Source organism: Antennarius striatus, chromosome 5 (assembly GCF_040054535.1).
Source record: "Antennarius striatus isolate MH-2024 chromosome 5, ASM4005453v1, whole genome shotgun sequence".
NCBI lineage: Eukaryota > Metazoa > Chordata > Actinopteri > Lophiiformes > Antennariidae > Antennarius > Antennarius striatus.
In genome coordinates, this window is record NC_090780.1 from 22,873,110 (window position 1) to 22,888,229 (window position 15,120).

Sequence of the window (15,120 nt, forward strand, 5' to 3'; positions counted from 1 at the left end):
TTTGATGATCCTGTCATGTTTCTTCATGCTATATTCTCACCTACACTCAGAGAGGAAAACATTTGAAGTTTAAGCCTGCTTACCTCTAAAACCTCACTTTAAACTATCTGCACGGGCTGATTAGACCCCTGATGCAAAGCCTCTGCTGTCCAAAAGCATCAAGTCGCAGCATGTGAGCTGAGAAAGCATGCTCAAGATGATGATGATGACTACACGCTGTGCTCAAGACGTCAGAATGGACTTAGTTTTGTCATCTTTCCTGTGTTTAGAAGGAAGAAGGTTCCACTGTAGCTTGTTGAAATGACATTCCTGGCCTGAGGGATGTTTGAACGGCACAAAACGGCACGAAAAGCAACTAACAAAGAGTTGTCTTGAGAGCTGATAGCTGGAATGTATAAGCTCAGGGTCTGGAGGAAAACAAATTCAGACCTTGTTCTTGATATGTTAAAGCGATCTGTGTTCTGAACGAAGTACATACTGTATAAAAGAGAAAATAATCAAACCTCAGATGACGCTTTCTGGAAAAAAATTTTTATCAAGATAAGAACAAATTATTTAAGGCGTCCCAGTTTGGAGATGTCTATCTCTAATATTATGCAGAACACTTTTTACCAAGCACTGTTTTTTTTTCCCCAGCTAGCTACCAAGCTAGCCTGCTTTCACTTGATTGTATATACTGGTTATAAAAGAAAAAAGAAGAGATCAGTGAAGTTGTTAAGATGAAAACTTTAGAGAGCATTCTAATTTCCCTGATAGCTCTTGGCTTCAGTCAGCAAAAGTTGAAGTCGATCAATGATATTGTTCCTGCCGCCACAGCAGCTCTGCCACTGAGAAATATTTACATTCCAAACTTTCTTATATCATTCAACCAGCGCTTTCTCAATTTTTTTTAATCCAAATTCACATTTTCAGTCGCCTTTTGTCCAGATTCAGACACAGCCTGAAAAATTTTAGATTTTCCATTTATCTCTGAGCGATGGATAATACAGCCCCTGACAGAGCCGATCTCCCACAAATGGGTGCCATGAATACAGATTATTCTGTAACCGAGGTGCTGAAAATATCGCATGAGGTTACTGCGCCACACACAATTCGCTAACCTTCTGGAGGTCCGCGTCGGCAAAGCTGAGACCGAAATAGTCTTTCTCCAGCAAGTTGAGATGCTCACACACCACGTCCATCAGGATCTGTCCTTTGGAGTGTTTCTGTAAAGACAAAGCGGCGATGAAAAGGTCAACATCAATGAAAAAATGAAAGCAGATTATCTGTCAAATGTCAAAAATGCCACACAGACATGAGTGCCTCATAATGGTGTTCATCAGTTTTATTGGGAAATCTCTTGGCTCATCATCAATACCAGACCTCCATTAAACAGCTGTGCTTGTAAAGATCTCTTTCTTGTTCTGCACAATAAAAAGTCTCAGCTGTTTGTTGTTGTGACACAGTCAGTCTGCACAAAACGCCTGACAGTTGAAATAGACTGAAAATTGCTGGGGAGGGATCGGTCTTTGTACTGTAAGCAGAGATTGCATCTATTGACGGGAGTTCAAGACGAGCACTTCAGTGGTGATTCTTTTCATATTCAAGTGACAGGTTGTTGTTGTTGGGGTTTTTTTCAACATAAAGCCAGCTTCTGTTGCGTATTTCATTTCACTAGTTGACATCTGAGTGATGGATTCTTAGTGTTGAAGGAGCTTTTTTGACAAATCTGGCTGATAAGTACATCTTTATCATTTAGCTTAGAGTACCAAAATAGACAGGTAGGAAGGAAATGGTGCCAAGTAAGGAAAAAAAATTACTGACTTTGAAGTAAATCTATCATTATTGGGTTGAAGTTCCACCTAAAAAGGGATGTTTTTGTTGGAAGCAAGAGTCTAATCATAATCTACAATGAACGCCTTGGCAGGTGTTTGCTCACAAGCAAAAGCGCTGAAGCAATGAATTACAACTCTTGACGTCTGAACTCAAGGGAATCCAAAAAAAATAAGTGAAATGAATCCTCTGGGGATCATGATGTCTTCCTCCATATCATCTGGTTGATATCATGATAGTTTGTCAGATAAATAAAATGTTGACCTGCTGGTGGTGCTGCAGTAAAAGTCATGGGAGCATAATTCAGAAGATTCTTCCGCTGGTGAAGTTGAATATTTGTATCGTACAAAATAATTCATTAAAAAAGAATGCGAATAAAATTATAAGACATCAGATGTCACAGTGGCCCAGTGGTTAGCTACCGAATTAAACAGAACCCATTCAACCAGACTGGCATGTTGGGAAATCTTAATATCTACACAACCAGAGTAGCATTCATCGTTCATACATACTTTAATTCCCTCGTACTGAGTATTGATTGGTTGGTAACTAAATTATGTAGGATTACTCCAGTATTCTCTCTGATCACTCGTTTGAAATGACATCACTAATCTCACTACACAGCTGCTGTCATTGCCCCGTATTTTTATTCAATTAGTCCAGCAATGTACAGATTATACAATTATTTTTTTTAATCTACAGTACAACAGCTAATGACAAAAGGGATTATTCACGACTCCTACTTGGAATTGATCATCTTCACAGCTCAATGACATGCAACGCGAGCAACCACATAAGTAAATCCACAGTGGAGAGCACAGTTTCTTTTTCCTTTCTATGCAAAAAAATGGTTCTCTAATGTCATTTCTGCACCCATTAGGAGGATCTGATTATTAATCAGCACAAGCCAAATGGACTTCCTGACTTTTATCCTTTTAAGAATCTTCAGCACTGAAAGCCACATTTGCTGGTTTTTATCCAAATGAGCGCTCAAACCATTTATTCTGATTAAATTTCATCGGTTCATGCGCGGACTCAAACAACAGTGAATTAGGTAGATGGTGATACCTACAGTAACGCTGAAGTACTCAGCCACAGTATTATACTCACTAACAAACACATGGTGCTTCCTCCCCTGGGGCCGACTTTGTGAGGCAACAGAGAGATGGAGTAAGCAGTTGCCAAGGAAACAGATACAGTATTATCCTTCTGCTATTTTATTTCTTAATATCTAAGGGCTATGACTTGAAAAACAGTTTGGCTCTTTCCGTTTTTTATCGGTAACAGGTGGAGCAATTCTTCCGCCTCAAACGTCTTCCTTACTTAAGTCAGCCTCTGGGTCCTTGAACGCACCATTGTAAATACGTCACTGTATGTTTTATCAAATCTAAATCAGTTAATGGAACGAATCAGCGTATGGAATTAGAATGTGTTTGTTGTGGATAAATTAAATACTAATATCGGAAAGGATGTTGTTTGCACCCAAGTTAAGTGTGGGGGAGAGTGGGTGAGGGACGTCGGCAAGGGCACGGCGCCTCCTCTCGTCCCCGAGGATCACAGGGATGCTCAGCTGTGCATCCATGACAAGAGAGTTAATTAATCCATGAATGTGGCACCTCCTGGGAGAGCGCTCCTAAAAGTACGGCCTGTCATCCTTCAAAGCCGTGATTACCATGTTCTGGAAGCATGAGGGAGGGTTGGGTATGACAGGCATGAAGTTCCATCCCGGCAATTAAAGACAGTAAGCTGAAGCGAGACGTCGATGAGGTCTGAGGGTCTCGTCGAAACTGCAATTTTTAAAAAAAACACGAGCTTCCTTCTCTAAATTGCAGTGCTGCTGGGGCATCCACATAGTCAGGATGAGCACTTTAAGACAAAAAAAGGCTTTTATAACCATGACGTTGAACTCGTGTTGCGCTGGAGAAAATGCCCAGGGGTATTACAGAATGTTTTCACAGCGAAGAGAGATAGAGGTGGATGCACGCATCGCATAGAAAGATAGAAAGTGCGTTTTGGTAACAACACTAAACACACACAAAGTTTCATGCACGCCGCATCATGCACTGTGCATAAGTATCCTACGGCTAGTCTCATGATAACATTGCTCTTCTATTTTCTTCTTGGCTGCACCTGGCTTGCCACCATGTAATAACTTTAGATTTCCTAGCACTCCATTAGCTGTCTGTGCTGACGGCTTTCACTGACATTTGGTAAACTCTGAGACTCCAGTGAAACTTTTCTTATATTAAAGGAAATAATTTTTTTACATCAATAAGCAGCCCTAGATGGGAAATGTGTTCCCCTCTGACCTCTGCTGAGTTGTTAGGGCGCACCAGACCAGGTTTATTATCATAGAATCAAATAGCAAGCCAAAAATGATCAAATGAGCAACCGGATTCAAACAAACAGCTCACTTGAGGACTATGAAAAATAACAATGATAACATAATAAGGCAGCATCAGCCTCACAGCTAGAAGATCCTTGGATCAAATCCATCTGTGGGCCTAGGACCTTTCTGGAAGATCGTATCTTCTCCCATGTCAGTATGCAGTAGATTCTCTCCAAGTTAGTCCATATTGAAAAATACACATGCAATAAACTGGTGGTTAACTGATAAGCTGTTTTTTATTTGTGTCAGCGCACGCTTATGAGCCAAGAAGATGCAATAGCATGGCTGTCAAAGTAAAATCCTACCTCCAGCCCTAGATTTTAGGTAATGGTGCCGTCATTGGGGTGACAGGAGCTGGTATTTTATAACTGAGCTTTCAGCAGGATGTACTCTTAGATTTTGCTTTAACTGTGTGAGAACTCTGAAGTTTTCACATAACAGATTAAGAAGAGAAGCATGAAAACCTGTGTCAGGTTCATGCAGGCGAATGTAAGTTTACTAAAGCACTGAAGTGACAGTCAAATTTTCATATTGAACAGTCAAAACTTATTTAAATGGGTACAGCCGTAGTGACATCATTGTGTTAGTTCTAGTCTACAAAATTTAGAGTTTATTTCTATGCTTTCAACACAGTGCATCCCCATCAATTATAACTGACAATGAAAGCATGGGTCAGAGTTTGTCAGTCTTGAATATGTGATGCATACGAGTTAGTAGCCTTGAATTTTGAATGAAAGCAAAGCAGCAAGGATTGCTCTTGTTGCAGAGTCACGGACAGGTAGGTTATGTCTGTGTTTGATGAAGGTATTAGAGGTGGGAAAGGGTAAAATGGTCTAACAAGAGAAGAGATTGAATTCCATTGTATTCGGTGCTTGGCCCATGATGGTGACCAAAATTCAGGACCGCGTCTGAGATTTCAGAAGCAGAAAGTCACACAACAGAGTTATTGCGTAATAGTCTAAAGGTCTTACAGCTAGATTTCACCAAGGATGGCTCTATGACATCATGTCTGTGACACAGTTTTATACTCCATACTCCAGAAGAGGAGCCTTTTTTTCTTGCATAATCAAGTTGGAAAGTTGTGTTGATTTTATCAGTTCTCCTTGATTGCTGCACTCTTACTATGGGTAAGTAGGCCATGTGTGATCTACCATGGGAAGAGCCTGCAGAGGGAAAAATTTTACCGCTTATAACTCATTTCCTGCCCTGCTCAGTCTTCTCTCTTCTCTCTCTCTACAGCTTTTTTTAATGAGATGAAAATTCTCATATTGGACACATTAAATTGCTCTGCCAGGCATTGATACCTTGCACCCTTATCGCTTTTCTCGTAGATAGCAAAATTAGAATGCACTAAAATCAGCCTTTTTGTCTTTTTAGACTTTAAAAATCGCCCTTTAGTCAAAATCATCTTTATCACTACTTAGGTTACATCATTAAAGCACATTTATATATACGCTACATGTTTTTTCTCTCTCTTTCATGCCTCTGCTGACCTCTTTTAGCAAGTGGGAAATCTGATTTACGTTTTCAAATTACTGGAATTATGTAATCAGATCATTTTTGTGGAATGAAGGCTTTTAGAAATGATTTTCTTTGTGCTGTTATGTGTGAAACAGAAATATGTACCATTGCTTTGGATTTACCCCCTGGTGAGCTCTCAGCGTGGTGTCCTCGCTTTGATTCTTTTTTTTTTTTTTTTTTGTGCATGTTGTATCTCCTCTTGTGCAACATCATACAACACACATCCCTATACAGGTACCGACAGAAGAAAATAACAGCAAAAGAAATGAAGAACATGGTTTTTCAATGACTTGCTTAAACGACATCAAGGCTAAATCCTGAAAGCGCGTCGCCATAAATTGTTTTCCGTTAGGCATACCTCGATTTCGTTTTCAAACTCGGTGGAGTCCAGCAGTGTCACTTTGAAGGGGGTGGTTTTAAGTCGTTTGGAGCCCTTCTGTGGAGATTTGAGGTTTTTGTTTGGGGACGTCTTCTCAGACACGTCGTCCGTTTCTCTGTGTTCGTCGAGGTGTTTGAAGTTCTGTTCCTTAATGCAGACATTAAAAAAAGACAAATCAATAGGATTAGCTCACCTGTCTTCCATAGATATATTAAATTGCCTGTATATCTACAATATACCTATATTACCATAACCTATAGATGAATTCCTTTGACTCCAATGGCTTCAAGAAAATGTAGTTGCGTACAGATTGGCTTTATGGCTATAATAGCAGTGAGATAATACGTACAGCAACAAGCCATCTGTGCACACAAACCTGCTAATTCAATTACTGGAACAATGAACATCTGAACAATGAAGATCTACATTTAAATGCATTGACTCCCTTTTCAAAAGAGTAACCACTGAATTACATTATTCATTAGCGATGTTTTTGCTTGTACAGACAAAACATGTCATGAACTCTTCAGATTCTTTGGAACAAAGAACTCATCTATGTGCAACTGATGAAATGTTCAGAAACAATACATATTAATTCCCCTGCTTCATAATAAAGGATTTCTTCATTATGAACAAACTGTAAAATAGGACGCTTAAATCAGCTTTTTGCACATCTTAGTCTTTATAGATCATTCTTTTTCTGTCACTTTTATTTGGCTGTTAGCACCAACCTAATGACTTAGTTATGAGCACAAAAGAGCATTTAAGCTCACCTGTTTGGCCATCTTGCTGTCTGAAGCGGAGTCCTGCATACCTGCTGCTGCCCCCTGCTGTGTGGGAGGACTCCTACCTTGCTCCTCTCCTCACCCCTGATTCAGGGTCTGTTTCTGATGCTTCACCAAAGTAACACAAACCTGTAAACACAAAAGAACACAGCAAAGAAAATTAAAATACAATCCCAAAGAGCAGAGTGTTCCCCTTCAAATGCCATTTCAGGAGCAATATTCCATGCTTTCTTTCAGAATTAACAGAGTCAAGCTGATTGAAGGCGTGGTAAATTTAAAAAAAAAATTGGAACACAAATTCTTTCACCACAAGACAATAACTGTATCAAAGTAATTCTAGAAGCTGTGCTTTCCTGATAAAAAGATGATTTTCACAGACATAAATCACCTTCCTCTCAAGGACATTTACTTTAATTATAAAATCCATCTCCGAGCCAGATAATGATCATCTATTTAAGCAAGACAAGCTCCAGCAGTGAGGTGACGCTAATCAAAAAAATACATTATTGAATTAAGCCGTGATCACGAAAGTCAGTACTCGTAGCTTTCCATAGTTCATTTCTTCATCTGCAAAAAAAACAACAACAACAAAAAACTGTGTATTCATGTCATGCTGTCTAATAAAAGGCTTTAGTGCTACAAAACAAGGTGCAAAAAAGACAACACTGCACACTGTACACCCCAAAGCGGTGAGTCGGTTGTTTGATGCAATGTAGTTTTATGAACTGTCATCATTTTTCAAACGCCGTTATTTTCTATGCAACCATTTTCCTATTGCCAACCTCGTCCACTTCTACTTTCTCAATTTCACCATTTGCCTGGAGATCATGGGAGTTTACTGCACTCAGATGCAGGCTGTAGGCGTGAGTGGGCTAAACAACAACACTGGATGTATTAACGATGCTACACAGCTGTCCGGGCTATCCGTTTCTCAACAATAAAAGAATTGTAACTAAAGCAAAGTTAAATTATCTTTTAGCAACTTTTACTGTATCTTTTGTTTTTTTAGGACCTGCAGTCTTGGAATAAATTATGGCTACATGTGCACATTTTTTCTATTTGCATGATAATGAAATACTCGGGTTGTATTTTTAGAAGGGAATTCCTTCTCCTCTTTTATTTTTTTGTAGAAATAAGAATTCCCGACATGGTTGTTCACAGTGGGTGTTTTGTGTAATAATTCATATTCTATTCTGACAAAGCTTACACCGTGAAGGCTGGGTACTTGTATTAAATAACAGTAATAAAATTCACAGCATTAGTATTGTGCTCTTATCTCCTACCTACAAATTCGTTTTATTTCTTTCCCCATGATGGATTTCTCATACGATTAAAACTGAGTAGCAGGTGGTGAACTGAAAATGACGCTTTTGCACTGTGATGGTGAGACGGAGAAATCTCACACTTGCAGCTAACGACATACTCTAGATACTGTAGCTGAGATTTCCTGCTGTTAGAAGCCGTTGTGGGTGGCCGTATCATCTGACTTATTCAATCCACAAGACAAACGAAATTCAACAAACACCGGAATACAAGATAGCTTTGGATTCTTTTATTCTATATCCACTCAATGGATTCTCAAGATGATGCTAATGACCCTGAAACATGCTCTTCGATGACCTTTTATGAAAGGAAGACGAGGTTAATAGCATGTTAACACATTCTTGGTGGGATCTGCACAACAAAGCACAATAGAATAATGCTTATGTACTGTGTTATCCAGTTCCCCAGGCAATACTCCAGGACCTATTATATGTTCCAGTCTCTTAACCCTTCCTATGAGCAACAAATCACATCAACATAATGCACCTGGGGGATTGTGGGCGATCATTTTTTAAGACCGAGGGCGGAACACAACCGGTTCACGCTGGTTCTTGGGCTGGTCTTTGACACGCCGCTTGTGGATAAAGATGAGTGATGTCCTCTGCATTTCCCATAACAACCGTTTCATTATTCACAAACACAGAAATTGGAGGAAACTGTGTGGATACGACTGTCAAGTAAAGAGACGATACAACTCCACCAGGTATTGGTGTTCTGATGATGAGCAAAAGGAAGCAAACGCGTACTGTACCCGTGTTGTTCGGAGATCAAATTTGCGGTTTTTCGAATTCAGCCGAGCTGAAAATGATGAGCCTCTCCCTGGTGTGCGGTACAGGTGTGCATTTTCACATCCATCTGCGCTACATGACAGGATGCATTCATCTGAGCCGTCTGTGTGAATCTACATCTATCTGCCTCAGACGACGATCTGGAAACACCTTCAGTCCAGTTACTTTTGTTCCCCAGCATCGGCAATTTACCCTTCTGCGCTGTGCACTACTACGACACACATTATAATCATACACGAACCTGGTAGTTACTGTGGCTTTCAAGAGGACATAAAAGATCCATGTGTATGCGTGCAAACAACTGACAAGCCACGTCGCAGTAGATTGGTTAGTTTCCACTAAATGGGCTCCTTCATTCAGACATCTTCTGAGAAATGTTGATTAATCGGTAAATTAATATAAATTGATATCAAAGAGTGCTGCAGTAGAGCCCTTGAGAATGTATTAATTTCATGGTACAGACCATTACGCGTAATCGTTTCTGTCTACCCACCCTCTGACATCTCTACATCGGGGGGAAGAAAATGCGCCTCGCAGTGCGAGAACACTGTGGTTTTCCCATGTTGTGCGTCGCGTGCGGTTCACTGACAATTTGATGTATGTGATGGAGAATAATGATTCATCAGAGAAAAAAGGCATGTCGACTCTATGCAGGGTTGCAAACGTCTCCTCTTCCCTAACAGGTGCAGCATTTTCCCCTTGTCTCTCCTGTCGCTTTTCTCTTCGTTGTCATCAGAGGTGAGCTTTAATCTTTAGGCAAGCAGAGAGAGAGAACGAGCAGGCGAGCACGCATGTCCGTGGAAGCGTACTGGCTCGGCTCCTGGATACAGTCGCCATGGTAACAGCATAGAGTACTCTTTTTTTTCTTTTTTCTTTTTTTTTTTTGCTTTCCACCTGATCGTCTCGCTCCTCGAGGAGTGACGGAGGGAACAGAGACGATCTGCGCGAGGACTGATGACGAGGCCAAAAGACTGGAAATACAGAGGCACAAAAAGGATAAACTGTGAAGATAAGACACGACAAGAAGAGGGGGGGGGGACGCGCAAACGCTACTCAAAGGAAATGTCGAGCAGCCTTCCCTCTGGTTGGCGACGGAGGGGCTGCATCCGTGGATGCAGGGATGCAGGTCACTGCTCCTCCTCCTCCTCCTCCTCCTCCTCCTCCTCCCACCATCTACTAGAAAACATAACCTCCTCGTCCTCCTCTGCTCAGCCCTGACAGTGCAGAGTCATCACTATTTGGCCCGTACACAACCCGGCTCAGCTCTGGGGTCTTAATCACATTTACCCATTAGCATTTGCCGAGCGCAGAGGGGACAATACAATCACAAAAGACCATTACAACGGCAAAATGGAGAGACTGAACCATGCCCCCCTACTGACTCGTGAATGATTTGCATATGGGTTATACAGTAGCTGATGCAATCGTGTGATTGAATGCACAGGTCTACAAGTCTTCTTCAAGTCCACAATGAGGAGAGGGTGATGATATGTGGTAGAAATGATTCACTTATATAAAGATGATTACAGGTGCAGGGAGCTGACTCCTAATTCCTCCGCTCCATGTAGAACACTCCCTTATAGGACAGCTTGTCCTATTTCTTTAGGGGATGGAGGGGTAGAAGTCATCCAGCCCTACAGGTGGCCCCGGAATGGTAGGCAAAACAATCCCAGAAAGCTTTGCAAAAATGAAAGTAAAAGAAGTGCATAAATATGTAGTTATCCCCAACAAAGAACCACAAAAAAATGTAAAACATTTGCAGGAATGCCTCATTAACGCAGACACAAATGAATATGCGATTGGTTTGCCGCAACACACCACAATGTGCACAGTAGCTGCTCTTAAAAGAAACGTGACAATCGGAACTGAACTCGACTGCGGTGGAAAAATTTTGTTCCAAATTCCAAAAACAAAGAATTTAACATTTTTTACAGCTCAGACATACATTTCACTACATTCTTCTTCATAGCATTGGAGGCTGAGAGTTCAGTGTTTCATCATTTTATTTCAATATTAACCATTTCGGCCATATTTATTTTCACGTGTAACACACTGACATTTTATTAGCACTAAAAGCACAACTGCAGCTTTGACAGGAGTTACTCTGGTCTTATACCAAAGTATAATGTGTAAGTTACAGGACTAATGCCACAGTCTTCATTCTGACAGGGACATAACCACTAAAACACAGACACACACACACACACACACACACACACACAAATTTGACAGTCGTGGTGGCACTAGAACAGGCAGAGAGAATTTATAGAGTTTCCCGTCCAACGCCGTTCAGTAGGCATCCCCCCTTGTGTTGTCAACAACACTGTTTCCTCTTCCAAGAAAAGCAGCAATGCTTCTGTACGACACGTCTCAGCCCTCAAGCTCTGCTGCAGTAACGTCAGCGCGAGTGCATCCAGTCATTCTGAGGAGAGCAACCTCAAGGATGAGAGTTCTAATCCTCCAACATCGCACGCGTAACCCCGTCGCCGTACCGTTAATGGGGAGCGTTTGCCCTCTACGTTACAAAAAAAGCAATATTCTTTGTCGAAGTCGAGGATGGAGCTCTGGGACCTCTGCTGACCCTCATTACTCCGCAGAGTTTCCAGGGCGAGTCTCGAGTTAATGACTAGTGGGAGATGAAGCCTCGACGAAAACTGAGGTCAAACAACAAACATCCGAAACAACTGCATGACTCCTCAAAGCTTCAAAATTTCTGCGGCGGGTTGTGGAATCACCCTCAGAGGAGAAAGGACAATCTTCCCTCCGTCGCAGCTGTGCTGCCGACACATGCTCACCTCTCTCTCACATCTTAATGCGAAGCAGCACCACAGTTGGACACACCGGCTAAATTAACGGCGTCCCTTCGCGGATTGAATGTCAAGACACAGAAAGAAAGAGCGGAATGAGAAGAGAGCTACAGGCGTGTTCGGTATGAATCGCTGCAGAGACATCATTCTGTCACAGTGGATCTAATGGAAGCTGACCTTTCCCATGCTGTGCTGGAAACCACTGGTGCGTGCGCTTAGGCGGGACGTCTCGGAGCTCGGCTGCCTGCCAGACATCAAGCACTGTAGGGACAACCGGATGAAAAGTTTATCCCCCCCCCCCACCTCATGCGTCTCTCCCATCATCCCCCTCTAAAGGGAAACAGTTTGAGAGCATGCTAGCACCGGTCGAGAGGAAGGGAAATGAGGACACGACGGTAGGAGACGTAAAGGCAATCGTCATGAACACCCCCCTCCAGGGGCAGGAGACTCACAGTGGCAAGATAAAGCTTGTTGGCTTTGTAAAAAAAAAAGCTATTTTAAATTCCAACATTTATGACTAGGACAAGACAGATCCATGCTACTTAAAGGCATTAGCAATCAAACGCTTTGCTTTTGAAGATAATGTCTGTTGTTGAGGTTGCAGTTGTTAAACATCTCTTCCAAAGACGAAGTCAGTCAGAATGTTTTTGGTTTCTTCTCACCGCCCACTTTGTGTCCAAATAATTAGCAATTGGTGGTAATGCCATAAAATTTGACTCACCAAAAAAAGGATATACCAATGGGTATAATTGACGGACAACCAGCCGTGATTAACACACACTTTGTTCCACTTTTTGCTCCATCACGTGCACACAATATGTTCCCCTTGAACGAGCCTTTCGGTATGTTTATCTCTTGTTTTATCTGGTTCTGTTAAAACATGCTGTCACATTCTGAAAGCCCAGCGCGCAATTTGACAAGGCCCGAAACCTCCTCTCCAGTTAATGAGAGGCTGCTGCAAACACACCACAGTCTCTAGTCTCCACCACTATAATCTACAACCGGGAAAATTGTTTCCACAAACCCTCGATTACAACCGGTTTTTTGGGGCTTTGGTTAAAAGCGCTGATGAGAAAAACAACAAACAGGTCAGTCCGGTTTTCAGTAATGCTGCACTTAGACATTTTTTTGCACCAGAATGCTATTTACGCAAACACGCATCATTAGGAATAGTCCTGCCTCGCTGCTGCGAAGCACACTTTGCGTTTTGGTTCACAAGTTCAAACCTAGCATATCACACAAAAACGCTCAAGAGGTTTGAAACTCGGGAGATTCTCCGACAAGCTGTTGTTTGTTCTCCATTAGATGAAGTGAAGTCGACTGTGGCAGAGTTTTGAGTCGAGCTATCAATAAATCCACATCGCTCACCAATTTGAAACAAGAGTTGTCTGATGACACAAGATGCTTGAAGTTTTGCCTCAACGCACCACACGCAGTTAGCCTTAGCCTCATTTTCCCTTTCCCTTTGAAGAAACACACACACACACACACACACGCACACACACACACACACACACACACACACACACACACACACACACACACAGACATCATCTCGCGCAACTACACTCTCCGAGTTCCCTTTGATTTCAATATTAGGTCTATAATCATTCTTTTTGTTCTTATGTATATATTTATTTTCCAATGATCCTGTTTTTTTTCACACCTCTAGTTTTTCTTTTCACTCCGACACGTTTACTGTATGACGTCTATTTATTCCTGCGCAGAAATAAATCAACTCGTTTGCAGTCACTTTGAAAGCAACCATTGAATGAAGAAGCGTTTGTTGACATTAGAGCTCACCCCTTTTCAGAAACGCACCCTTGATGTAACAGAGGAAAAGTCAACGCTGTGGTTTTGGTTACTGCAGCATTGAAGGCTGACTTATTTCGGGACTATTATAATATCTGTTACTGTTATTGTGGTTGCACATGTCTGTGTTCCTGTCACTTATAACTATCCTCCCCATCTCTCTCTTCCCATAATCTCAGTTTTCTTTCTCTCATCCAATCCAGGCAAAGCAGAGGCCCCGCCCACCTTAATCTTGGATCTGCTTGAGGTTTATTCCTGTTAAAAGACAGTTTTTCCCTTCAATGTTCTTGCTCATGATGGGTACCTTGGGTGTCTGCAGACTAAAGAGTCAGTCCAGACCACTTCATACTGAAGAGTACTTTGACAAAAATTGCGTTGAGGTTGAGCACTAGAAATAAATTGCCGAATTCATTGAAAATGTATTTGATTTGCTCGATTGCTCCATTTCCCTGAATGATGGACCTTGACAGCTTTACAACCTCACTGGCAAGAAATACGTCTGGAAAGTATGTTGTTTCAGTTTGTTTCTGTTCTTGTATTTGTGTTTAAATGTTTAGATGTTTGAAACAAGGACCGTTTCCAAGCATCATGTGAGCTGCCGCTGAGAAACTTACAATTATGTCTCAAAAATGTTTGATTTCCAAAAACAAATGTTTTAAAAATTGTACCGGTGCATGAATAATACCAGCTGAAATGATGATGGAATTGGATAAAACAACAGCTCTTCATCTTTAATCTATTCATGGTCATAACTCTATGTTTCCGTTACCTGAATCATTATTTTGAACCTCTTTTACAATTTTTTTAAGATTGTAAAACAATACAATAGAAAAACAACAACACTGAAACAAAAAGATGCAGGGTAGTCTGTAAAAACTGTTGAACTAGTCATAGTAGGATTAAAGTAGACAATCCAGTAACAACTATTGTTAACAATGCCTGTAATAATTATGATACTAATAATATTAATAATAACAACAGTAACTGTAATAAAGTCAAGTGTCGTTTCAACCTTTCGCTTCTAGTGATGTGGGATGAGGGCGCCATCAGGGAGCTGTTCACACTGACATCTGATCGTCCCATTAAATATGATGTGGTGAACCTGTTATCTAATGGCTGTCTGTTGACATAGCCAGAAATCATATAACAACATTTGCATTGATTTGGTGTTGTTTTTATTCCCACCCAACAAATCCGATATTCACTCCATGCTTTATTATCTCTGGTTTGCTCCACTGGATACATCCTCTCCAGCTCTTAAGCTCCTAAAACGCTGAACTGTGTTCACCTGGTAGTCATTAATTTTATTGGTTTATCAGAGCTGGTTATGCAGTAAATGTGAATAAATGTTGGGCTGCGAGCTATGACACCAAAACAAGCAGCTGAGAGGCACTAAAAAGCACAAAATGACCAAGGGAGGTTTCTGAGCAGGTAATGATTCTCTGTGGATTCATCACTCATTTGAACGTTTGGCAACCAAAAAAAAAATATCATACAATTGTTT

General features: G+C 41.2%; 1 protein-coding gene across 9 annotated transcripts in view; it reads right to left on the minus strand.

Annotated features, from left to right (window-relative positions):
• Positions 1-15,120, minus strand: part of LOC137594989 (band 4.1-like protein 1) — a 64,510-nt gene that overhangs the window by 24,234 nt on the left and 25,156 nt on the right. For 8 of the 9 annotated variants that reach the window (XR_011035370.1, XR_011035369.1, XM_068314725.1 and 5 more), the window contains exons 2-4: positions 6,875-7,015; positions 6,081-6,248; positions 1,101-1,205 (exon numbers count right to left, since the gene is read on the minus strand). Coding sequence is in view for 7 of the 9 variants with exons in the window: in XM_068314725.1 (XP_068170826.1) it covers positions 1,101-1,205; positions 6,081-6,248; positions 6,875-6,913 (312 nt within the window). In the remaining 2 variants the exon portion in view is untranslated. Of the gene's footprint in view, positions 1-1,100; positions 1,206-6,080; positions 6,249-6,874; positions 7,016-11,981; positions 12,055-15,120 lie in introns of those variants that run through there. The other variant, XM_068314727.1, reaches the window with a different exon arrangement.